Source organism: Phragmites australis, chromosome 1 (assembly GCF_958298935.1).
Source record: "Phragmites australis chromosome 1, lpPhrAust1.1, whole genome shotgun sequence".
Taxonomy (NCBI): Eukaryota; Viridiplantae; Streptophyta; class Magnoliopsida; order Poales; family Poaceae; genus Phragmites; species Phragmites australis.
In genome coordinates this window covers 41,449,257-41,473,789 of record NC_084921.1, presented here as the reverse complement: position 1 = coordinate 41,473,789, position 24,533 = coordinate 41,449,257, and the positions used below count along the sequence as shown (strand labels likewise).

General features: G+C 41.3%; 2 protein-coding genes across 2 annotated transcripts; one reads left to right on the top strand and one right to left on the bottom strand.

Moving 5' to 3' along the window:
- The first annotated feature begins 1,008 nt into the window (after nucleotides 1-1,008).
- LOC133919611 (putative ABC transporter B family member 8) lies at nucleotides 1,009-9,574 on the top strand. The gene is made up of 9 exons (XM_062364055.1): nucleotides 1,009-1,343; nucleotides 1,469-1,523; nucleotides 1,976-2,154; nucleotides 4,704-5,161; nucleotides 6,144-6,684; nucleotides 6,774-6,953; nucleotides 7,057-8,334; nucleotides 8,459-8,865; nucleotides 8,972-9,574. Exons 1-9 carry the CDS (start codon nucleotides 1,104-1,106, stop codon nucleotides 9,321-9,323), a joined length of 3,690 nt encoding a protein of 1,229 aa, XP_062220039.1. The 5' UTR covers nucleotides 1,009-1,103; the 3' UTR covers nucleotides 9,324-9,574.
- Nucleotides 9,547-21,694, bottom strand: LOC133919620 (B3 domain-containing protein Os03g0120900-like). Its single transcript, XM_062364067.1, has 5 exons — nucleotides 21,363-21,694; nucleotides 19,571-19,886; nucleotides 11,339-11,618; nucleotides 10,831-11,263; nucleotides 9,547-10,746 (listed from the first exon to the last, which is right to left on the bottom strand). Exons 1-5 carry the CDS (start codon nucleotides 21,428-21,430, stop codon nucleotides 10,716-10,718), a joined length of 1,128 nt encoding a protein of 375 aa, XP_062220051.1. The 5' UTR covers nucleotides 21,431-21,694; the 3' UTR covers nucleotides 9,547-10,715.
- Between the last annotated feature and the right edge of the window lie 2,839 nt (nucleotides 21,695-24,533).

Genomic DNA, 24,533 nt, shown 5'->3' with positions numbered 1-24,533 from the left:
AGCGACGGATCCACAACACGAGGGGTGCACCTCCATTGAAAAGTAGGGGTGGAGGAGAAGAGGAGGAGGAGGAGGAGGAGGGAGGGGAGATGGGGGAGTAGGAGGAGGAAGAAAGCCGCCTGCGTTTGGAGGTCGCGTCCGCTACTGATGATAGAGTTATACTACACAAGTTCATCTAGCAAGCTCTTCATCAGGAACTAGAATATGAGATAACTTGTTAAAGCCTTAGGATTAGATCAAGAAAAACCCTAATTGTATTTGTCTTTTTCTAAGATTAAATAAGGTAAAATAGGATGTAAAGTTATCTATAACATATATTATCCAGCCAAGATTTCGAGACATCTCAGGGTCTGGGTACTGTAGCTATTTGTTGCAGTGGGCCCCACATATGTGTATGTATAGATATACTGATACATATATATATATATATATACATATACATGTATATTTACACATATAATATAATTTTATTTTTGGAAAATTCCAAAAAATATCGAAAGGAATATTAGTTATATTGATAAATCGACTAAAATAATCTAAAATGCAAAGAAAAATATATAAAACTCAAAAAATATGAAACAAATTTTGTTAGTTTTGTATTACTGTTATCTACGTGTTGAAATTATGTGCATGCATGAAGTACTACTGTTTTCCCTATAATTAAGTGAATGTGTTAAATATTGATAAATTCATAAATAAATATTGAGATATCCTAAATTGGTGAATCCAATTTTTTTAGTCTTCTTTTGCCATGCGCTGTGCAAAAGAAAAAAGGCGTGGCGTAAGCGCATATACAAACTCGTGTCTCTATCTTCGACACGCACATTAAGATCAGCATATATTCTTACTTTATTCAAATATTCGCATAATCGACTTTGACAGCATCCTCATCGTGGGAGCCCAAATAATAAAGGGATGATAATTACTAAAATACACGCATGTGTTGATGTACTCAGCTCAGCTATATAAAGCCCTAGTGGCTAGTGCCAAAGCCATTCTGAAGCACAACAAAGCGAGCTGTGCTAGCTAGTAGCCAGCCCACAAGCATTGCTCCGGCCATCTCCTGCTGACGCTGAGCTTGCAATAGAGAGGAGAAGAAGAAGATGAGTGTCCCGTCGGGCACCGGCGGCGAGCGGCCGATGAGCATCCGCGGCATGTTCAGGTTCGCGGACCGGGTGGACGTCCTGCTCATGGCCCTGGGCACGCTCGGTGCCATCGGCGACGGGTGCTCCACCAACCTGCTCCTCATCTTCGCGAGCGACGTGATGAACGCGCTCGGGTACGGGCGCGCCAAGGTGGGCAGTGGCGCCACGAGCGTGCAGTTCATGCACGAGGTTGAGAAGGTTCGTGCCGTGCATTATTTCACGCGCCTGGTCGCTGTACACGTACTAGCGACAGGTGTTCATTCCGTGTTCTTCGAGCTCATCATCATCTGTGTACATTTGCTGTAACATTCTCCTTGATGCAGTCGTGCATGAATTTTGTCTACTTGGCGTTCGCGGTCTTGGCGGTGGCGTTCATGGGTAACTTCTTCAGATTACCCCTCTGATTGTACATGCCTTCGCTGTACACATATTATTACTTAAAGATGTGTTTCGAACGAAGAAAGATGTGTTTCGAACGAAGAAATTATTCTTCACTATTCTCTCCGGAATTGAATTGTGTTTTTGGATTCCCATATAGATCCTATGATTAAAAAAAAGAGTGGTAGGATCTCATATGCATTAAAAAATTCCTATGAAATTTTTGCATTCAAAACAAGCCTAGCTTACATCTCGTTGGTTTCCTCTCTACTATGTTTTAATCTATGTTTCCTTCTCTGTGGCACGTGTATCGCGAACAAAAATTAAAAGACATGTTTTTCGTCTATGTATGTTTAGAAGAACTGATGTCCGGATTGGAACATGGTTATTTTTCTCTCGAAATCTTACCGGGATCAAATTGTTCCCTGTCAAATTTTTGCTTGTGAATGCAGAAGGGTATTGCTGGAGCAGGACGAGCGAGCGGCAGGTGCTGCGGATCCGGTACCTGTACCTGCAGGCGGTCCTGCGACAGGAGGTGGGGTTCTTCGACTCGCAGGAGGCCACCACCTCGGAGATCATCAACAGCATCTCCAAGGACGCGTCCCTCATCCAAGAGGTCCTCAGCGAGAAGGTAAGCGCCAGTGTTAACTTTTATAGAATCAGACATCCCGAATTCAAGTCAGATTTTGAATTATATTTCACCGATCTTGTCTGCGAGTCTATGCGCCGATCTTCTTCTAGAAGCGAGTGTAGTGCTCATGGGGCTCCGACGCACGCATCATCGGGGGAATCTGGTACGTTGTTAGGGTGGAGCTGGGAGAAGAATTGGAAAGAGGATCGAGGAAGAGCAGAGAGAAAGAATTCAGAGAGGAGAAAGAACGGAGGAATCTTACATTCGGAGTTCTGTTCAGAGTTGTCTGGTTTCTTACTCTCTCCTCCAGCCACGCTTCTCTTTATACAGCCAAGCTCAACAACTCACCCACTCACTCACTCATCATACCATTCCCAACCGATTTCTGTCAGGGACTAAAATTTTTTTACGAAAGGATTTTTGTTTCTTTTACGGTTCCCGTCACGAAAAAATTCTTAAAGTTATTCCCTTCAAGACGGGATTTTCTCTCCTTTCTCTTTACAAAACTATTCGAAAGAAAACTGTTAGATATGGGACAAAATAAAGGGAATGAAAACGAGTAAAGGAACGGAATGAAGAAAATATGGCTAGAGATGAAGCATGGTGCAGGGCTGACCTCCTATTGTCGGACGTCTGTACTGGAGCTTTTCTGATCCGTCGGTAGCTCATGCGCCATAACATTCACGTGTCTATTATTTTTTACCAAATTAGATATCCGAATCTAAGGGTCAAGTAACACTGTAGACGCACAAACCCCCTGCCTGCCTTTCCTTCACTCCAGTCGTCAGAAACACCACATAGAACACGCTGCATATTCCCTGTCACAATTCAGTCAACAGACTAACCAAACCACGCATTTTTATTTGTCAATGACCCTAGCTAGGTCGCCGTAGTCTCGTTTTATAACGACGTCCAGACATACCATGGAAGTTTATTCCTTGATTGATGCAAGCTTAGCTTTCTTTTAAGATGAGGGCACGTGAGAGGTACCTTTGTGACGGTGGGAGCCTGCCTGCTTGCTTCTTCCAGACCGTCACTGAATCAGTCGAGAATCATATAGTTTGACCAACGGTAGCCGCCTATATAATCAGAAATGCCATCTGGCTCTCTGCCAATGGTGACGTCATCTGCTTTGGAATCAGACTCCAGAAGTCGAGATCGACGTCGTATTTTGGGAAAACTGCATAAACCCTCCAAAAGTCACTTGGATTTTGACTTCCTCCAAAAGTTATTTTGTTGCAAAAAAACCCCCCAAAAATTTGACTTTGTTGCAAAAAACCTCCTAAAAATTCAAAAAAATAAAAAAAATCATTAAAAAATTCTTAAAACAACTAGAGACAATTCTAAGACTTTCTGTGAAATTTGTTTTCAAAAATAAAATCCTTTGCATCATATTTCATGGAGAGGAAGTTTGGAAAAAAAAGAAAAATGTGCAGCTCATTTATTAACTCATGTTATTTTAACTTTGTCATGTCTACTATTATTTTTCCTACACAAATAATTGTTTAAGTAAACTAATAAAAGTGATTTCACTAATTTTGGGGGTGTTATGGATTAGTTATGAATTAATCTATCTGCAACACATTTACTCAATCTTGCACGTTACAATAACTATTTCAAGATTTCATGTATTTTTACAAGATAGAGGATCATGTAAGAAGACTAAAAAATTTTGTTTCATGATTTTTGGATTAGTAAATAATTAACTATGCATTTAACTTGAATTAATAAATGAGTTGCACATTTTTCTTTTTTTTCAAACTTACTCTCCATGAAATATGATGCAAAGTATATTATTTTTGAAAAAAAAAATCACAAAAGGTCTTCTAATTGTCTCTAGTTTTTTTTAGAATTTTTTGTGATTTTTTTAATTTTTGGGGGTGTTTTTGCAACAAAATCAAACCTTTGGGGGGGTTTTTTGCAACAAAACAATTTTTGGGGAGGAAAGTCAAAATCCAAGTGACTTTTGGGGGGATTTTTGCATTTATCCCTCGTATTTTATCTGTCGAGCACCGTCATGAGACATTGTGATAAACGATGAAAATGCGAGAATCATATTCATTTGATGTCGTCATAGACCTTGAAGGTGGGCGAGAGAGGATATGTGATGTGAGCACATGAGGTGCTGCTTACATATGGTTATAAAGCACAGAATGGAACTGTGTAGAGATGCTCTCATACTCCATAAAGTACAAAAGAATGCATTAGATATGCAAAACAAATGTTTGCAGAATAAGATACGAAGAATAAAATATGAATAATAATCCATCTTATTTCTGGTGTGAGCTGGATGTATCAGCAAGCTGAAGACTACTGGTGTTTGCATTAACTGCTCTGTACTTCTGGGCATGGTGGCTGCCAAAACACTTGCACAGTAAAATAGCTTGAAAAAAAATTGAAGACGTTGAAATAATTTAGGCAGCTTACAGAAAATAAAAATTCAGACAAAAAAAGGGGCTAAACTCAAGATACTAGAATCTCACATTGGTTCATCATTCAAGGAGAAATAACAGCGTAACTGATTGATCTTTTTTTTTAATCTGGAACAGGTCCCTCTATTTCTGATGCACTCTACAGTCTTCCTCTCCGGACTGGCGTTTGCCACTTATTTCTCCTGGAGGCTGGCTCTGGTTTCCTTTCCTCTAGTCCTGCTTCTGATAATTCCGGGGCTCATCTACGGCAAGTATCTTCTCTACCTTTCCCGCCAGTCGCGCCATGAGTATGCCAAAGCGAATTCCCTGGTCGAGCAAGCACTGGGCTCGATCAAGACCGTTTACTCGTTCACAGCCGAGAAAAGGATCATTCAGAGATACACAGCGATCCTTGACAAGACGATCAAACTGGGGATCAAGCAAGGGATTGCGAAAGGTCTTGCTGTTGGATTCACCGGCCTTTCGTTCGCCATTTGGGCCTTCCTCGCATGGTATGGCGGCAGATTGGTGATGTACCATCATGAAAGTGGAGGAAGGATATATGCTGCAGGAATTTCCTTCGTCTTGGGTGGCCTGTACGTTTCTTCTACTCTTTGTGCCGTGCTGACTTCATGACTCCATTTAATTAAAATTAGTTTAGCTCTTCGTCTTGGATATATGTACTTAGGAGGTGATACACGTTAATAGCGTGACTAGTTTTACTATAATATTTTATTATAATAATCTTTAATTAAAATTTGTCTTTTTCGGGTTTTTTATGAGGTTAGTGTCATTTAGTTACAAAATACATAAAATAAAAATAAAAAATATATTAGTGGAAAAGAAAATTATTTATGCTCCAAACTTGTACCCGAATCATATACATATTTTAGTTAAATTTGTATACATTTTGACAATTGTCAAAATCGTCCGTCGGTGCAGATAGTCCAACTAAAATTAGAATAGTTTTGTCTTGACTTCGTATTGTGTCTTGCCTACTGGCTGCGTGATGTGATGATCTTGATCTATATGGTGCTTCTTAATCTATTATATTAGTTAAAGAATTGGAAAAAAAAATTATTTATTATGAATTTTAGCTATTGATTAATTTTTTTTACATGGACTCTTCATTTAGGTATTTGATTTTTATAAGAATTTGTATTTTTATAAGACTATATTTGATATGGATCCTTATTTTTCTATTATAACCCTAATTTTAATTGTTATTTATTTTATTTTATTTGAACTCTTTATTTAGATATTTTATTTCTCAAACTGTATGGAAATTGAACTGCTAATTTTCCAAAAACTTAATTCCGAATTTAGGTATTTATTTATCGTATTTGATATGGACTCTTTGATTTTTGAATTTAGTTATTTATTAATCGTATTTGATATGGGCTATTTGGTTTAATGTAGACTGTTAGATGTTGGTAACAATGAGTGATCTAGATCTCTTTCTTTTTATAGTTAACGTGGGAACTTTGTGACTTTAAAAGCGAATGTGGTGACTCTTTTTTTTAAATAATAATATAATAGATAGAAGCTTAACTATAACAAACTTATTGAATATTGCAGATCCCTTGGAATGGCACTCCCAGAGCTGAAACATTTCATTGAGGCGTCTGTTGCTGCTACAAGAATTCTCGAAAGGACAAACCGTGTGCCACAGATTAATGCTGACGACCCGAAGGGCCTTATCTTGGACCAAATTCGGGGAGAGCTTGAGTTTGAATCTGTCCGTTTTGTGTACCCATCAAGGCCAAATGTGCCAGTCCTCAAACAGTTTAACCTCCAGATTCCTGCTGGGCAGACTATTGCTCTGGTTGGGTCCAGTGGCAGCGGCAAGTCGACCGCGATAGCATTAGTACAGCGGTTTTATGATGCCAGTGAAGGAACTGTCAAGATTGACGGTTTCGACATTAAGGAACTCCAACTAAAGTGGATCAGAAGTAAAATGGGACTCGTCAGCCAAGATCATGCATTGTTTGGTACTTCAATAAAAGAGAACATCTTGTTTGGCAAACCAGATGCAACCATGGATGAAGTATATGCAGCAGCCATGACAGCAAATGCTCACAACTTCATAAGGGGGCTTCCCGATGAATATGAGACTAAGGTATGTGCATCAACAGAAGATAAATATTCAGCCACCTTAAGCTCTGCCTCTCATATTTTATGGTGGTTGTTTTTTCACTATTCTTGCAGATTGGCGAGCGTGGAGCACTGTTATCAGGTGGACAAAAGCAGCGTATTGCCATTGCAAGGGCAATTATTAAGAACCCTGCTATACTTTTACTTGACGAAGCCACAAGTGCACTTGATTCGGAATCGGAGAAGTTGGTGCAGCATGCACTTGATCAAGCATCTATGGGACGAACGACACTGGTAAATTGTCATCGACTCCACTCTTCCTAATTTATGATACTACGATCAAAACTTCTAGAATTATATGTAACTGTAGCGCTGATAATCCGTTAACACTAATCAGGTAGTAGCTCATAAGCTCTCAACCGTGAAGAATGCCGATCAGATTGCAGTAGTTGATGGGGGTACAATAGCCGAAATTGGTACACATGATGAACTGATCAACAAGGGTGGCCCATACTCGAGACTTGTGAAATTGCAGAAGATGGTGAGCTACATCGATCAAGAAAGTGAACAATTTCGAGCTTCCTCAGTAGCCAGGACCAGTACCAGCCGTCTCAGTGTGTCTAGAGCAAGTCCAACGCCACTTACACCAGCTATCTCAAAGGAAAATAATTCTGCTGTTCTTCCACCTGCACCATCTTTCTCCAGGCTTCTTGCAATGAACGCACCAGAGTGGAGGCATGCAGTCGTAGGCAGTCTGTCTGCATTGGTATATGGTTCCTTGCAGCCTATCTATGCAATAACCATCGGAGGCATGATTGCTGCATTCTTTGTTCAGGACCACAATGAGATGAACGCAATTATCAGACGCTATGCCTTGATCTTCTGCTCATTGTCCATGGTATCCATTGTTATTAATCTATTGCAACACTACAATTTTGCGTACATGGGGGAGCATCTTGTTAGGCGCATCCGAGTCCAAGTACTCGAAAAGATCTTAACCTTTGAGGCGGCATGGTTTGATGAAGAAACTAATTCAAGCGGTTCATTGTGCTCTCGGCTAAGCAATGAGGCTTCTCTTGTCAAAACCCTTGTTGCGGACAGAATCTCCTTACTGCTTCAAACGGCATCTGGAATTATAATTGCAGTGACAATGGGCCTGATGGTAGCTTGGAAACTTGCTCTTGTCATGATAGCTGTACAGCCATCTACAATGATATGCTACTATGCCAAAAAGATGGTTCTCTCGAATGTGTCAAGGGACTTGGCAAAGGCTCAGCATCAAAGTACTCAGATTGCCATAGAAGCTGTTTACAACCACAGGATGGTAACCTCCTTTGGATGCTCACCCAAGGTTCTTCAGCTCTTCGAGCAAGCACAAGAGGAACCATTGAAGAAAGCAAGGAAGAAGTCGTGGGTAGCAGGGCTCACCACAGGATTGTCGCCTTGCCTCTCATTCTTATCATGGGCACTGGACTTCTGGTATGGTGGGAAGCTGGCACAGTCTGGGGAGATCTCGGCGGGTGATGTCTTCAAAACCTTTTTCGTCCTGGTGAGCACAGGAAAGCTGATTGCTGATGCTGGTAGCATGACATCAGACGTGGCAAAGGGAGCAAATGCAGTTGCTTCAGTGTTTGAGGTGCTAGATAGGAAATCTATCACTCCACAAAATTCAAAGGTAACACGCTCATCACTAGCCTCTAAACATCGTATAGAATATAGATCAGCAGTCATGAAAACATAATATGATTTTACAATACTCATTGCTATGAATCAAAAAATAATGTAGAGCTACTTTGCAGGTGGAAAAGGGCGACCAGAAGAAGAAAATACAAGGAAGAATAGAGTTCAAAAAGGTAGATTTTGCATATCCAACAAGACCAGAATGCCTTATCCTACAGGATTTTAGCTTGGACGTGAAAGCAGGAACGAGTGTCGGCCTGGTTGGGAGAAGTGGTTGTGGTAAATCTACTATCATAGGCTTGATCCAGAGGTTCTATGATGTTGATAGAGGGGCTGTAAGGATTGATGGTATGGATGTGCGGGAGATGGATATTCTTTGGTTTCGAGGATTTACAGCTCTTGTTAGTCAGGAGCCTGCAATGTTTTCAGGCAGTGTCAGGGACAACATTGCTTTCGGCAAGCCAGAAGCTGATGAAGATGAGATCGTGGAAGCTGCTAAAGCGGCAAATGCACATGAGTTCATCTCGTAAGTCTTATAATTTGTCCTATTCCAAAATATATATGTTGCAAACATGCCTTCGTCTGAACTAGCATTATCCAACATAAGGAACTCAAAGCCTATTGTTTTTCAGATCTTTGAAGGATGGATATGATACTGATTGTGGAGAGCATGGTACACAACTCTCAGGAGGACAAAAACAAAGAATTGCAATTGCAAGAGCAATAATCCGGAATCCAGCAATACTACTACTTGATGAAGCAACAAGTGCTCTTGATGCACAGTCAGAGCAAGTGGTGCAGGAAGCTCTTGATCGAATAATGTCAGGGAGGACCACAATCGTGGTGGCACATCGACTAAACACAATCAAGAATGTAGACTCAATTGCTTTCCTGGGAGAGGGTAAGGTGGTGGAGCGTGGCACTTACCCACAGCTCATGAACAAGAAGGGCGCATTCTACAACCTCGCAACTCTTCAGAAATAAACTGACTATATAACGTAAACTACCGCATCTAGTGAAACTCCCGCAGTGAGTGACATGAATGGTAGCTTACTATAGCACATAATCAGCACTTCTTAACTAGTTTTCAAGCAACTCCTTCAATATCCAGTAAATGTACCTGACCGGACCGTTGTACTTCAAAGTTTTTCAGGTGGTTTACGATATGCAAAATGTAGGCAAGTATATAGCCCTATCACAATTAATAAATATAACCAAGCTTTAAGAGAAATTATGAAGAAAGTTTATCATGAAAAAACAAGCATTATGGTGCATGAATAGTCACAGTTATCTCTTTCCTGATAACATATTATGGCCATTAAGAGAATACAAAAGAACTTGCCATGAAAGGATTTACCATGAACTAGGACATAGCCAGAAAATAAATATCTGCCAGCAGCCGCAACACCTTCTTTACTCTTTCTTGAAGTTGATATTTAGGAGACTTCCCTTGGAGAGCTCAAACTCCTTACTCATGTTATCCATCTCTACCTTGACCAATGCCTCAACATCAATTGATCCAGGTTCAGTTGAGGCTAGCCGTCTTTTTACTTCATCAAGAGTCTGTTGATAGCTCTTCAGAGCCATATTTACCCTTACCTTTTCCATTATAGACTTTTGATACAGAATCTCGTGCTCCAAGAGTTGATGCCTCAGTTTTGCAGTTCATCCTCCATCATCAATGCTTCCTGCAAGTCCTTGATATCATTCTGAATGGCATCCATCTTTTTCTTGTGTTCTTCCAATGTTGAGAAGCAAATGCAAGCATCAGCAGTTGCTTTCTTGTAATCTAACTCCAAGGGAGTGTATTCAGTTTCCAGTTCTTTAAGCTGCCACTTTGAGTGATCCTGTAGCTTTGCAGAAAATCCTTCCTTCCTAACCTCAATATTAAAATTTTGTTGCTCCTTGACATTTTTAGCATGCTCCAGCAATGCATCCACTATCCTTTGGGCACTGCTATCCTGAAGGCATGAACCCCATCTACGAATCCCTATCCGCACAATGGCTTCAATTACATCTGCAGTCTGTACATCTGAAATATCATCAAGGATAATTTTTTGTACACGTGTGATGGTGTTTATAAAGTTGTCCCTGTCAATGTCAAGTAAAATTTTCTCAAGGGAGTTGTCATGTTGTGAGGGCTTCCATGTAAAAGATAACTCAGTTATTCTTGAATATGATGTCAATTCAGAGTAGGTTAGCAATGACTCTGTATCTATGCAACCTGTACTCATGAATGACTCAGAAGTATCCAAAGCATTTCTTTCCGTTTGATCTCAACTGTTTTCTCCAGCATTGTTTTGATCCAATTTTTTTCCGATTTCTCCCTGATTACATCCATGCTCTTCACTTAAGCCCACCTCACTGCATGTTGGTTCAAGTTTCCTGGAGTCCTGAGATAAGGAACCTGAAAAAGGTATAAAAAAAATGATTTTAGCTGAAGTTTGAGACATTAAAAGGGAGTTCTAACTAGGAGAAGCTGAAGAATTACCTATTATTTCCCCCACGAACTCCTTTCAAGACATTATCTTGTTTCTCATGAAGTAAACATGATTTGTCTGCTCTATCCTTCACCTGATTTGCCAGAGCTGGTGATGGTTCTGGAGCGTCAGATCTTTCTTTCGGTATGTTATTTGTGCTGTTGCAAGTATTCTTCAGGTGTGCCAATCTAGGTGACCTTCTTGGTGTTTGAGTCTGTAGTGAGCCTCGCTGCAACTTCCCTAGTCTCCTCTTCTGTTGATGTGACAAATCACATGATTCATGTTCGTCAACTAGCTTGTGCTTCACTGGTGTCGAGTTACAATGTAGTGGTTGATTAGACAAATTAGGCCCCTTAAGATCGTTCTTCCTTCTTGCATGTATTGGCGCAGAAGAATTGACATCTGGAAGGAAGAAGTGTCGTAGTTGTTCCTTTACAAAGTTAACTGAACAACCAAAGGATACAATTTCAATCGTCTTAGCAATGCACAAACAAAAGAACAGGAGGTTAGAAAACTTACACTGCGAAACAAGTTTCTGCTTTAGAGACAGTTCCGGAATTTGTGGATTGCCCCTGCAAATATCAAAATCCTCTGCAGCTGCGTTAACATTCCATTCACACAAAGTGAGTGTAGCGCAGAATAATTCAACTGTCAATTTGTCCACATTCAACGTTCTCATTACTCTGGCTATTGCTTTAGCCTTATCATCCTCCATTGGCCGCGTCACTGACAGGTATGTCTCCAGCTCATCTTGGGATGAAATTTGTGCATCCCCTTGAGTACTTTGCAAGGTAACTGTCTAAAAGTAAGATACAAAACAATCAGCTAAGGAAACAACATTAATACTAAGGGACTAATCAAAATTTTAAAGTTTCTACTCCTTGAACCTAAATGGTACAGATAAAAAATTTAAAATTTACACACCTTATTGAACCTAAATGATACTCCCTCTGTTTCATTCTATAAGGCCTATTTGTTCTAAAATCATGCAAATCATACAACATGCATCTTTGCAAAGAAACTATCTTAAAGTTAGATAGGAAACTATCTGTTAAGCAGACAACATTATTTTTATTTTTTTGAAAGGGGAAACAGTAGGAGAGGCACCCACTATGGTAAAATATATAAGGAAAGGGGAAAACAAAGGAATGTACAAGAAGTAGACAACATTATTATTAAGGTTACTAATCGAAATTTCAAAATGTACTCCTTGAACCTAATGGTACTAATCAAAATTTAAAATCTACATTCCTTGAACACTACCATTCCTCACAAGTTCCTTCTAAAGCATAAGGGTGGGCTCGGGGTGATTAATCTGCGCATACAAAATGAAGCGCTCCTTCTAAAGCATCTTCACAAGTTCTACAGCAAGATGGACATACCACGGGTAAACCTAATCTGGAATACTCACTATGCAAATGGCCAAATCCCCCATGCAACACAAGATAGGGGATCCTTCTGATGGAAGGATATCACGAGCTTTTGTGATCATTTTAGAGGTGTTGCTTCACCCATTCCAGGGGATGGTTCCACTATTTTGCTATGGAATGATGTTTGGAATGAAAGTTATCTCAAGGATGAACTTCCTAGACTATTCTCCTTTGCAAAAAATGAAAATGTATCATTGGAACAATTCATTTATGATAATTCTCCATAAACGCATTTTCACATACCTCTAACTCACTAGGCTCACACAGAACTGCGCATTTTGCAAAACAAACTTCAAGAAATTCAACAAGCCAATAGATAGACAGACACATGGCAGTATTGTTGGGGAACTACGTATTCTTCAAGCAAATTATGGAAATCTAAGTGTTGCGAGAAGCTCAAGGTTCACATGTGACTCCTCTTCATGGATAGACTCAACACTAAAAACCTACTCAAAAGGAAGAACTACAATATAGAGGGAGACAATTACAACGGTGTTATGTGCAACCACAATATCAAAGAAACCACCTATCACCTATTCTTCGAATGCCCATTCAGTGTCAGATGTTGGGATTCAGTTGGTATAGTGTGGGATCACTCTATTAGCTTCTTCCCAATGTTACAGAAGGCAAAAGATGACTTCCAAAATCAGTTCTTCATGGAAATCTTCACATTCTCCACCTAGGAGATTTGGAAGCAAAGAAATGCTCTCATATTTCGGAAAACAAGACCAAGTTTTCAACAGTGGAAAGCAAATTTTACAGATATTGTAAACTTGCGCCTACATAGAATGAGCTCTAACATCAACCTCAATGTTTCCTCATGGCTTAGTTCTTTCATTTAGTGTTCTTTGCTCTCTTATAGCTTTCCTAGTTAGCATCCTTTTGTGCAGTCTTAAACTCTTTTTTTCTTTTCCTGCACAACTTTGTATCTCTTTTTTTCCCCTTAATTAATTACCAAAGAGCCTATTGTATTCCCCTAAAAAAAAACACTACCATTCTTGCAAATCAAACTTATCTAAAACCAATATTACAGAAAGATGACTCGATGCAAATTATAGACTAGACAAACTATATACCAAAATTGTCGGACCCCAATCTTGGGTTCCCCTATTCTTTGTGTATCAGTTCCTGGATCAGTAGTTGATACACATAGATTACAACCGAATAACATCACAGTCATACTTCGATTAAGATTACAACATAAAGGCCTACCAATACAAAGGTCTTAATTCATAGGAGTCATACTCTGGTTCCTCATCTGATCAACAAGTAAGAGTGAGTATGCAAGGTACTCAACAAGCCATAATACTACTCAAAAGTTTAATAGGTGCTTAATGGGTTTACAAGGATTAAGGCTATAAGGCTTAGCTTTGAGCATAAAGCAGGTTTTGATGCAATTGATTAAGTGTAATATCTAGTTAAAACATGTAACTCTCAACCCAAGCTTTCAAGTCATAATTAAGGGTTTTGGCCCTGAGAGAAGCCATTTCATTCTCCGTAGTTCCCATCTTTAAGACCGATGGACACACAGTACCAACCGATCTACGGCTCACAGCCTCCAATCACCAAAACACATGCTCACGGCCCACACACTCACAAATCAAGGATTACTCACACTCCAAGTCTAACCAAGGTGTGTCACGTCCCAAATTCTTAATTACGCATTTAAGCAAAATCATGCTTATTAAGCATTATGCTTAACTTTTGCGTAATGGTAATCCGGAGCGTTAATGCACTTTATTAAAAATCATTTGGATAAGAGAAAGAAAATAGGGAGAGAAAATAATTAAAGTTGCATTGAAAATACCCATTTTCTCTAACATGTGGACCCCACATGTGGCCCCACACCTCACCCACTCCCTCTCTCAAGTGGGCAACACCCCACCTGCCCTCTCTCTCTCCTCCCCTCACTCCACACGCCCACCCAAGCTGCTGCTGCAGCTCTCCTCCCTCTCTCCCTCTCCCACTCAAGCACTCTCTCTTTTCTTCCAAAATCCGAGTTTAAGTGGAGGATTCAAAGTATGCATGTGGTACCATTGCATTCTCTAGCTCATGAGCTACTCATCTATCCAATCCATTTTCGTTTTCGTGGAAGAATCGAGTAGTTCTTGAAGTTATTGGCGTTCTTGAGCTTTTTGGAGCAAAAATGGAGTTTTGGTTGAATCTGAGTTCTAGAGTCGTGTTGGTAGTTGATGAGCAAGTTCTAGTACCTTTAGACTATCCCTAACATGCCCCCTTTAGGCTTGAAAAAGATCACAACTCGAATCAACCAAAAATCCACTCGAGAACAACTTTTCTGGGCTGGCTCGAATCCTCCGGACTCACCCGGATACTCCGGGTTCAGCAGAATTTGTCCGTTGAATTGTGTTCAAAATTGGTTAGGGTTTAGGGTGCGAGATTGGTTTAGAACCTTTTGGATAAGGCATATGCACGTTTATGTAGCACAAATTTGTAAAATGAGTCAAATCACCCGAGGAAAAAATCGTGAAGAACCCAAGTCTGTATCACTCAGATTATCCGGACAAACCCGGAGACTCCGGGTAGTTATGTGATCGTGTAGCCGAGAGCTTCGTTCGGAACCTCACTCGGAGTGTCCGGTACATCCCGGATAGTCCAGATCAACCCGGAGGTTCTGAGTCAAGTTAGAATAATGCTAACCGAGAGTCTTCACCGGAGGATGGCCCGGATACTCCAGAACTCAGACATTCCGGATTCACCCGAATACTCCGGGCCAGTCAAATAAAAAGCAGTAACCGAGCATCTCTTCCGGAGGGTCCGAGCCCGGATACTCCGAACCATTCCAGATACTCCGGATGGCTGTTAATTTCCGGATTTCGTTTAGATCGTTTAGTATTGCGTTGATTCGCATATCCTATACTTCTAGCATGTGTTAAGTTTTGTGGCATACCTTTTTGCACTTCATTCATACTCATTTGTATTGCACACGTTGATCCTTTTTAGAGATCGCCGATCCGTCGATCCCGGAGGCCGAGGGCGATCCCAAGGCACCCCACCTGTTTGAGCCAGTGCATCCAGACAAGCAACTAAGCATATTGATTCCTCTTCTGTAATTGGATAAGTTTAAAATTGATGAAATATACTTATGTATGTATGCATGTTTAGTGAGCCAGTGTCGGGTAACAATGGGTAGAACCTATGCCGATTGCATTCTTCTACCTTGAATACTTGTGTATTTACATTCCTTATAGCCTTGAGATGTTGTCAATGTCTAGATATGAGTTCGACTTATATGCTTAGCCATGCTTAGGTCATTCGGTAGAAGTCGAACGACGGCGCATCCCGTTGTTCGCGAGCATAGGACCTTCTTATGATTACATACACTTGTTGAGGTTGAGATAGTTGTATGAGTGGTGAGTATAAAACAAGGTGTGTGCGATGCTAGGATGGTGTTTTGTCCTGCCCGGATGTGGAGTTCCCCTGGGTAGGTCGGTAGAGGAAAACCGGTTAAGCACCGATCGTCGGTGTTGTTGGCTTTAGCACTTACCTTACTCACCACATGCCGATCTAATGGTAAGGTGAGCCGAATACTTTCGCAACAGTGGCTTTTGAGGCTTAGACATCGACGGTGTGAGCGGATGGGGTTGTAGCGGTATTAGTTTGCTCCGGGAGTAGTTCTAGTACCGCCACGTCGAGCGATGCATGATCCAAACGGTTGGGGATGGTTGGGAAAGGTTGTCACGAGTACCCCTTGTGTGCACTTTGGCTGATGGCACAAGCCGAATGGTCCTCGTGTTGTGTGGGTCTAGGAGTATCCCCCTGTAGGGTGTATAAACAGTTCGAACTGCTGCGCTCTCGGTCATGAGCATGCTTCTGTCCATCTGCATCGGTCGTAGAGTTCCGAGTATGGTTTGTGGTTCAGTATGTGGAAGATGGTGATGTTGGTTCTTGTTACTTATTGATATACATGTTGTTTACAGTTATACTTGTTCAGTTGTTAGTTGCAGGGTAGTTTTCATATGTTTTGGTTAAGTTTCAGTCGCTCACACATATGTCTAGGATGCTTAGTGCATATATTTTACCTAACCTATGGCTCATCTTTGCTAATGATCAATGCATAATCCTTAGAGTCGAGCTATGTATATATTCTCTATATGGTTTAAGTTTTGCGAATACCTTCGTACTTATACCTGCGCTTTCAGGTACTCCTGTTGCTGGAGAAGAAGCTGTTTTTGGTTACTTCATGCCTAGCGATCAGGGTGGCAGGCAAGAGTAGTGTATCCTACTCTGAAGGTGGCGTTTTGAGACGGTGTCTAAGGGCATGTGGCGCCGTCCTCTTTTGTTGTTCATAAGTTTATCTTTCCGCTGCGTAGTTCTTTTGTGGTTAGAAGTTGAGGGGTTTTATCTCCTCCTAGCTCGCTTTTGAAATCGGTTGCATGCTTAATACTTATAATATAAATGTTTATTACTCGCTTTTTATTAAGCTATGTTGTGATGTACATGTTGGAAAGCATGTGTTCTGATTCTTGGGCACAAAATACGTGCCGAAACTACCGGGATGATATTCTGGTTAATCATCAAGGTTATGATTATGAATAATAATCCTCCTAGTGATTAATTAGAATATTATTTGGACGGTTCCCCACAAGGTGTGACCAAGCTTCGCATGTCTATGATCATAGACATGGCTATTTGAATAAATTGACACTCTGCAGATGCGTACAACTTTACCCATACAATATGATCAGCCTCCAACTATCGCGAGTGGTGAAGTGGACATGGACATAACCAGTCTCAACACCTAGCATTCTTTACCAGATTCTCGCTTGTGGAACGCCCCATGGGCTCATGACTTTCATTTCATCTCATTGTAGTTTCTAGCCGGACCTCAAGCACCACATAGGTCACTTGAGTTTTCTCCTGGTCTTTTGTTGCTCTCAGCCCTCCAGGTGATTATCTAATTAGGTCGGAAAGGTATGATTCAAGCTCTTTACCATAATCAGGGACATGTAATTGCACTAGGCTAGCTTAGCATGATGGCACAATGATTCAGTCTTTATGTGGCCGGGGCAAACATATTCAATTGCAACGAATACCACAAAGACAGACTTGCTCCCAAAGGCCCCCTCCCCCGAGGACTACTTTACTCACCCCTGTCAAAACATGTTTTCATTATTTTCACCACATCATTCCCCCTTTCCCAAACACACCAACAAACACCACACTTTATTCCACGCGTTTGCAGTTTCATGAAAGATAATAGATAGATCAAGTGTAATCATCTCCGAAAAGAGAAGTAACCATCATAACATACTAATTGACTGGGCCTGTTGGCCGAGTCAGTCTATGCCCCACCCCGTCAACGACCATGATGTGGCAGCCACATGGCGCACACATCAGTGCATTAGAGGAGAAAAAGGCAAAACACTCGCTTCGCTCTCTCGACGGCGCGCTCGCCGGACTTTCTCCGGAATGGAGCATATGGCACAGAAACTTCGCTACGGTCACACGATGGGGCTCTACTGGGGTTCGTGGACTCAAAGGTGGAGTCCATTTCACCGACGGTCTGTCGGAGCAACGCCAGTTGCGATCGGAAGCGGTTGCTGTGTATGTGGGAGAGTGTGTGTGCTCGTGGTGTGCGGTGGGGAGTAGAGAGGAAGGGAGGGCTCGCATGCTCGGAGAAGATGGGCGGGGACGATGGACTATACCATGGCTAGGACGAGGGAAAAGAGGCGTCAGAGACGGAAAAAAGGCGTGTGGCAGCGGCGGTGGTGGTTCCTTCCCAAGCTCTGACTCTGAAAGGCTGCAGTTAGCTCTGAGCTATACAAAGTGGACGTCATGTGAGGGAGGGACATAGTGAAGCAACAAAAAGACAGCATCGGCCAAGGAGCGCTCACTAGCATGAGAAGAGACGACATGTATGAGCTGGGCCAGGGATCCCTTCGAGCTAGGTTCCCTCTGCTCCCTACCAAACAAGGATGGCACGGTTAGCACCAGGGCGCGGTAGCATACTCGACCAAGTAGAGAGGGAGGTATAGAAGCTCACCGAGACTAGGGTTGCGAGCGGCAACGCTTGTCAGGAAAGAAGGGAGGAGGAAAAGGAGATCTCAGCGAGGATGTGACAGACAAAGGGGTTGGAATGTTGGAGAGACGAGATAGGGCTAGGGTTTGGGGCACTCGGGTTTGGGCACACGGCGGCGGCAGCCTTAAGGGCAAGCCTCGGTTCAACACCATAGCCCCAAGGCGACAGGGCGGCAGAGTTGCAACATGCAAGGGCGCAACACGATGTGAAGAGGGGGAACTCGATGCGGTCATGAGCGAACATGGCATGAGCGTCGAGGAGTTGACGCAGGGTGTGACTTCAATGAGGAGTTTGGCTAGGGCACGTCCGAAAGTAGGAGGTGATGAACAAGGAAGCGAGTCCCGTGCATCAGCGAGATGGGAAAAGAAAGCAGGCTGACGTGAGGCACGTTCACATTAGCACAATCACACGTGTGAGATGGGCCTTGGGCCGAATCGAAGCTAAACGAAGCGAGGACGATGGTGTTGGGCTCTTAGGTTAGTGTTGGGCCAGGCCAATCATGTTGGATGGATCATGATGGGAAGGGCGAAGGTGGGCCAAAAGGCTGAGGCGGGCTGCAGCAACACCAGAGCAAGAGAGAGAGAGAGATTAGGCTCTGGCGGATTAGGCCGAGTGCTGATGGAGAGGTCGGTGTCCTTGGTGGGTTAGGCTAATAGCAAAATAGACCGGAAACCGTAGACCACTTGTTGTCCATGCAAAAACTCTTGCACGCACTGCTCTCAATTACCGCAGACCACTTGTTACTTCACTGCACCCTGGTGCGGGAGACATGGTGGCGGTCTCTAGGGATTCATACTCCTACGACCGACCCTAGGCTCCTCACTTGGTGGCTTGACCTTCGACGGCGCACCGCCGAGCAGCTTCGCAAGGACCTGGATTCACTAGTCCTCTTAATCTGCTATAGGATTTGGCAATCGCATAATGACATCGTTTTCAACAACCATCATGTCTCTTCAGACTCCCTGATGGCCCTCATCGACGGAGACATCGCTACTTGGTGTGAGGCAGGAGCCAAAAAACTATCCATCGTCATGGTGCAGCAGCGGACATACAACTCTATCATCTAGTTTGCAGCTGCTATTGTTGTACCTATTGATACTTGATACTACTCATGTAATCTTTTAGCTCAGGTTCTTCTATCTATGTATGCTACTTGCCTCAATAGGTGTCGTGTAAACTCGTCTCTATTCTTCTTAATACAAAGATGCGCAGCTATCCTGCGTATTCGAGAAAAAAACAGCACAAGAAGTTCATTGGATGATATGTAATAATTTTACTTACCTGCAAAGCGTGGATGTAAAAAATCACTAAACTTGAAGGTCCACCTTGTGATATTTGTATATTTGACAAAATTCTAGCAAGTGTGAAGGCAGTGGCAACATCTCCTTCATCTTCCATACGCTCGGAAGTCCCAGTTGGGGAAAATGGGAGTATAAGAGTAAATGAAGAAATAAACAATTTTGGAAGAACATATATGATTGATAGTTGCTCAAATATGACACTGGGCAAGCTAAATGATGCTAAAAGAGCAACATGTTGCCTGCAAATGCTTTGAGCATTCGAGATGAATAAATTTGGGAACCCATCAGCAAATGTCCTGAAAAATCGAACAAAAAACTCGTATGAGACAAGCTTTTGTCAATTTTTGCTAAAATGAAATGTTGCTGTTGTATGTACGAAAGATTCCAAAAGAACAAATCTGATTCCTACCTATAAATAAAATCACTCAGAACATTGGAAAATTGGAATGATACATCATTTGTCGTAAATTGGTCTCTATGGCAGTTTTCTACAATGTATATGTTGTGAAAGAAATTAAGGCCCCGTTTGGTAGCTCGGAACGATTCCGTTTCTAACGAGAAACGCTGGAATCCCTGCCAAACGCATCCGCCTGGGATCGTTCCGAGCAAGAAATGGCAAAATCAGTTCCAAGATTTTTGCCTGTGCCAGCGAATCAGCCAAAACCCAGTTTCTCCCGTTTCTCCACCCCTCTCCTTTGGACCTCTCCATTGATTTCTAATCTATTTACCCACTTATGCCATTCCTCTTCCTCCCCAATCCGGTAGACAGAAGCGTCGTAGCCCATGGGGTTCGATTGGCATCCACCACTACTCTCCTCCTCCAACTCTCCCGATCTTAAAAATGGGTTGCTCTCATCCCGTGGACCGTTTTCCCACCTCTCTGCTTCCGATTTGCTGCTAGAGCACCACCAGTCGAACCTCTTTCTCTTCCTTTCTGTTTTGGTCCTGAGGAAGAAGACGACCTCGGGCACATGACATGTGTGGGTGGGCTAGGCTTGGTGGACTCAAATAGGAAGCCCATCAAGAAAAGAAAGATAATGTTAAAAGAAAAGTTAAATAAACATTATTTGTGTTATTGTTGTTATTAAAAAAACAAAAAATAGCATATTAGCGAAGGGCAAAATGGTCAATTGCACCACCATCATCTCTTTCAAGAAACTGAATCCAGACAGCTAGCTAAACGGTTTTCAAAGATGATTCTGATTCACCAGAGAAACGTTTTCAGAAAAAATCTGAAACCGAAACGTTTCTAGGAAGAATCTGGATCCCTACCAAACGCACCCTAAGTTTCAATGTGAAGGATACATATCAGTGTGTTGTAGCGAGCTCGATCTGTCCCAATCGAAAACAACAAGCGTCCTGTAACTGCATATAGCTTGGCTTTCAATACTTATAAACTACCTTTCAAGAAAATGCTGATGAACTAACTGTGAAACCGGGCAGGCTTCGGTCAGCAAGGCTCCAGCATTTGGGGACATCTTTAACTAATTTTCCACCCGCTACGTGCATTTATTTTTCCCCTTAAACGTACCGTCAAAGGCTTCGAGGACAAGATGCAATCTTGTGGTATGTTTTGTTCCAGAATTCAGGACTTCACTAACTTCCCGAGACAATGGAGCGGTCTGGAGTCAAGGCACTTGGACATATAATACAAGATTCGGGCTCCAATTGTAAACCCGGCGAGTCCCAATTCCGAGAGCACAGTCCAAAAACTAGCATCTGAAAATCAACGCGATGCTGGAAGAGAAGGAACGGGAAGCCTGGGACCGCACCTCCAGCAGACGGAGCGCAGCTCGATGTCGTCGTTCCTGGAGACCACCTGCTGGGCGAGCTCCCTCATCTCCTCGCAGTAGAAAAGCAGGACGCTCTTGTGGGCGCCCCCAGCGCCGGCCACCTTGGGCAGGGCGAGCGGTGCGATCGTGGGGGGCGGGGGGGGGGGGGCACGTGGAGGCTGCTGCCGTTGGCGGTGGTGCTGGTGGCGCTCGCGCTGCCGAGGTGGAGGCTGGCGCGGTGGGGTAGGCCTCGGGAATGTGGGGCTCGGGCTCGGGTCGGGGCTTTTGCGCACCGCGCGGCGGGGGAGGCGGAAGCGGCAGTTGCCATCTGCTCGCACGCGGCACCGCGCGGCAGGGGGAGGTTGTTGGGATGTGGCACTGGTGGCAGGTCGATAGCCGAGGCGCGGCGTCGAGGTGGTGCGGTGAGGTGAGTCGGCGTGTCGCGGTGTTGGTGCGTGCTTGGCTTACAGACGTGGTGTGTCGCACGCGCCGTGACGGGGCGATGTGCTTAGCGTGCGAAATCGCATGATTTTTATTACTAGTAATTGTAGGCAGACAAAAAATAGAGAAAATAAAAAGTCTGGTTATTAATTTATGGGATATTTATATATTTAATATGTTGAATGAATATGATGAAAAAAAGCATATCTCTTGAGAAGACATCATTTCTTAATAGACATAATTTTTGGCAGTTGATAAATTGACCACATGTTAAACAACTAAATGGTGTCACTTCACTGGAGTTAGTTATTTTGCAACACTCCACCTTGGTTATCTGTATACATCACGTAAAAACTTCTAAAAACTCTATGAGAAAAACATGAGAAGAAATATAATACGGTGATATATCATTAAAACTCATTAAAAACCTAGCGAAAAAAAGAGAAAATGATATGGTATATATTCTTTATTGACTCATTGTAAACTCATATGAGAGAAACTTAAAAGAAAAAACTCATAAGCGAGTTTAGAGAACAATAAGTATAATATGTGGATCAATATGTCTTTAGTATCTTCTTTAAAAATATTAATAGGGAAAATAGGAAATATGATATATATTATTGTGTAGATATTACCTCATTAAACCTTTAATGAGAAATTTCATGAGAAAGAGTATAATATGATGTATGAGCAAGTTAAAATTCACAAGGAGACATCTGATCTTTGCAAATCCAATGTCGTCGCATACTAATACCATGAACATATTTTTAGAATGTCGAAGTTGGTAAAAACTTTATGAATAAATCTATGATGTTATCACAAGATTTAATTTTCAAGATGTTTATCTTCCTATATGGTTGTAATTCATCAAGATAAAATAATTTATGAGCAATATACTTAGTGATATTACCTTTTATGTAACACATTTGTATCTAAGCAACACAAGTAGCATTATCTTCGTAGATAATGGTGGGTGATTCAATGAAACTAATATCACATGATTTTTTATGTGGTTGATTATTCTGTGAAGTCGTACACATATATGTGATATTTCAGAATAATAGCTGAAAGTAGCAAATGGAATATGTTTTGATGACTCCTATGAAAAGGCTATATCACCATAAAATCAGTATGTTATCTGGCGTTATGAGAATCAGTTATATAGCCAGTGTTTGAATACCCCACTATGGTTATATGTTGATTTTTTTATAGAATAAATCTAGATATTTGGTACCATAAAGATATCTATGGATATCCTTTTTGACTCATGTCTAGTGATGTTGTTAGAGCTGCACTTTTTATGTAGCAAGTTATATGCAAATGCAATATCAGACCTGTTGCGGTTTGCAAGATAAATGAGCGTTTTAATGGTACTAAGATATAAAATTTTATATTCAATATCTTTTGTTGTCAACCCAATGTATGAATATATCTTGATTCCCATTACCCAGCGCCTAAATTTGTGTATATATTTGTGTTTGGTATTTGGATGTTGAACATCCATATGCGTTTGGACAGTAAATATCCATAAGGTGTCTATCAGTTTGATATTGATTTGCATTTACTGTCTTAGAGGAGGGATTTCTGTGTTTCCTTGGTAGCTTGCAAGAAATTTTATTTTGATTTGGAAGTTAAGTGGTTTTGTTTGGTACATTCACTCTTTTCGGCACATTCTTAGTAGGAATGTAGGATTTAGTGACACCTTTGTTGTTAGTAAATATATTTGGCAGATTATTTATAATATGTTACAAATACAAGATATTCTAAATAAGAGTTCATATCTATGGTACGTAGATATAAGGACTAAATGTCAATGTGTGTGGCATTCTCTTCTGATTCTTTGTATTCTTTATGGTATTAATCTCCCCATAATACTAAGAATCATCCTCAAAATATTATGAGTATACGAGCAATGAATAAATCTCTTGTGAGTGACTCGAGGTATTATATGATTGACGGATAATTATACCTCATATGGATCCTAAATACCCTTTAATATATGTTGTAAAGTGGTGATATCGGTACATGCAGAACATAATCGATTCGTAGATATAAAATACTTAGCTAAGACCAAATTTTCATGTACTAATTCTAACGGAGAAAGCCGTATAATTGCAGTTGGATGAATTTAGTTTAATGACGTGGTGTGTAAAGTCGCATGTCACTAACAAGATATTAGCAAATTACAATTATATGGTTAGTTATGCAAATGATTTGATTCTCTTGATGAGATATTCAGCTAGACAATTATGAATATACATATATGTTACTTAATGCAGTAGTGCCCAAAGCCAAACAATAATTGAACGCACGTTAAGGAACAACATTATCCATGTGAATGGATTTGATCTGCGACCAGGATAATTTGCTCTAATTTTAATTATTTGAGCAATGAGTTTGGCATAAGTATGTACCTTATGTATAAGAAACACATATGAGACTATTTTATAGATGCATCTATTAGCATTGTAGAGTAACTAGATAGTCAATAAAATTGCCGAATAGAGTCACATATATATTCTTGAATGCATTCATTAAATTTGATGGCGCATTATGAAATTTAAGGTAAGAATGCCTTAAAATTGAATTCCCTGTGACACATGTGGTACACTTAAATATGAAGATTTTAGGAATTGATATTGTGACCAATAGAATTGTTAATAATTTTTCTAATCATCTCTAAGGTAGAATGATTAAAGCAATCATGACAAGTATTGATTTGATCAAGAT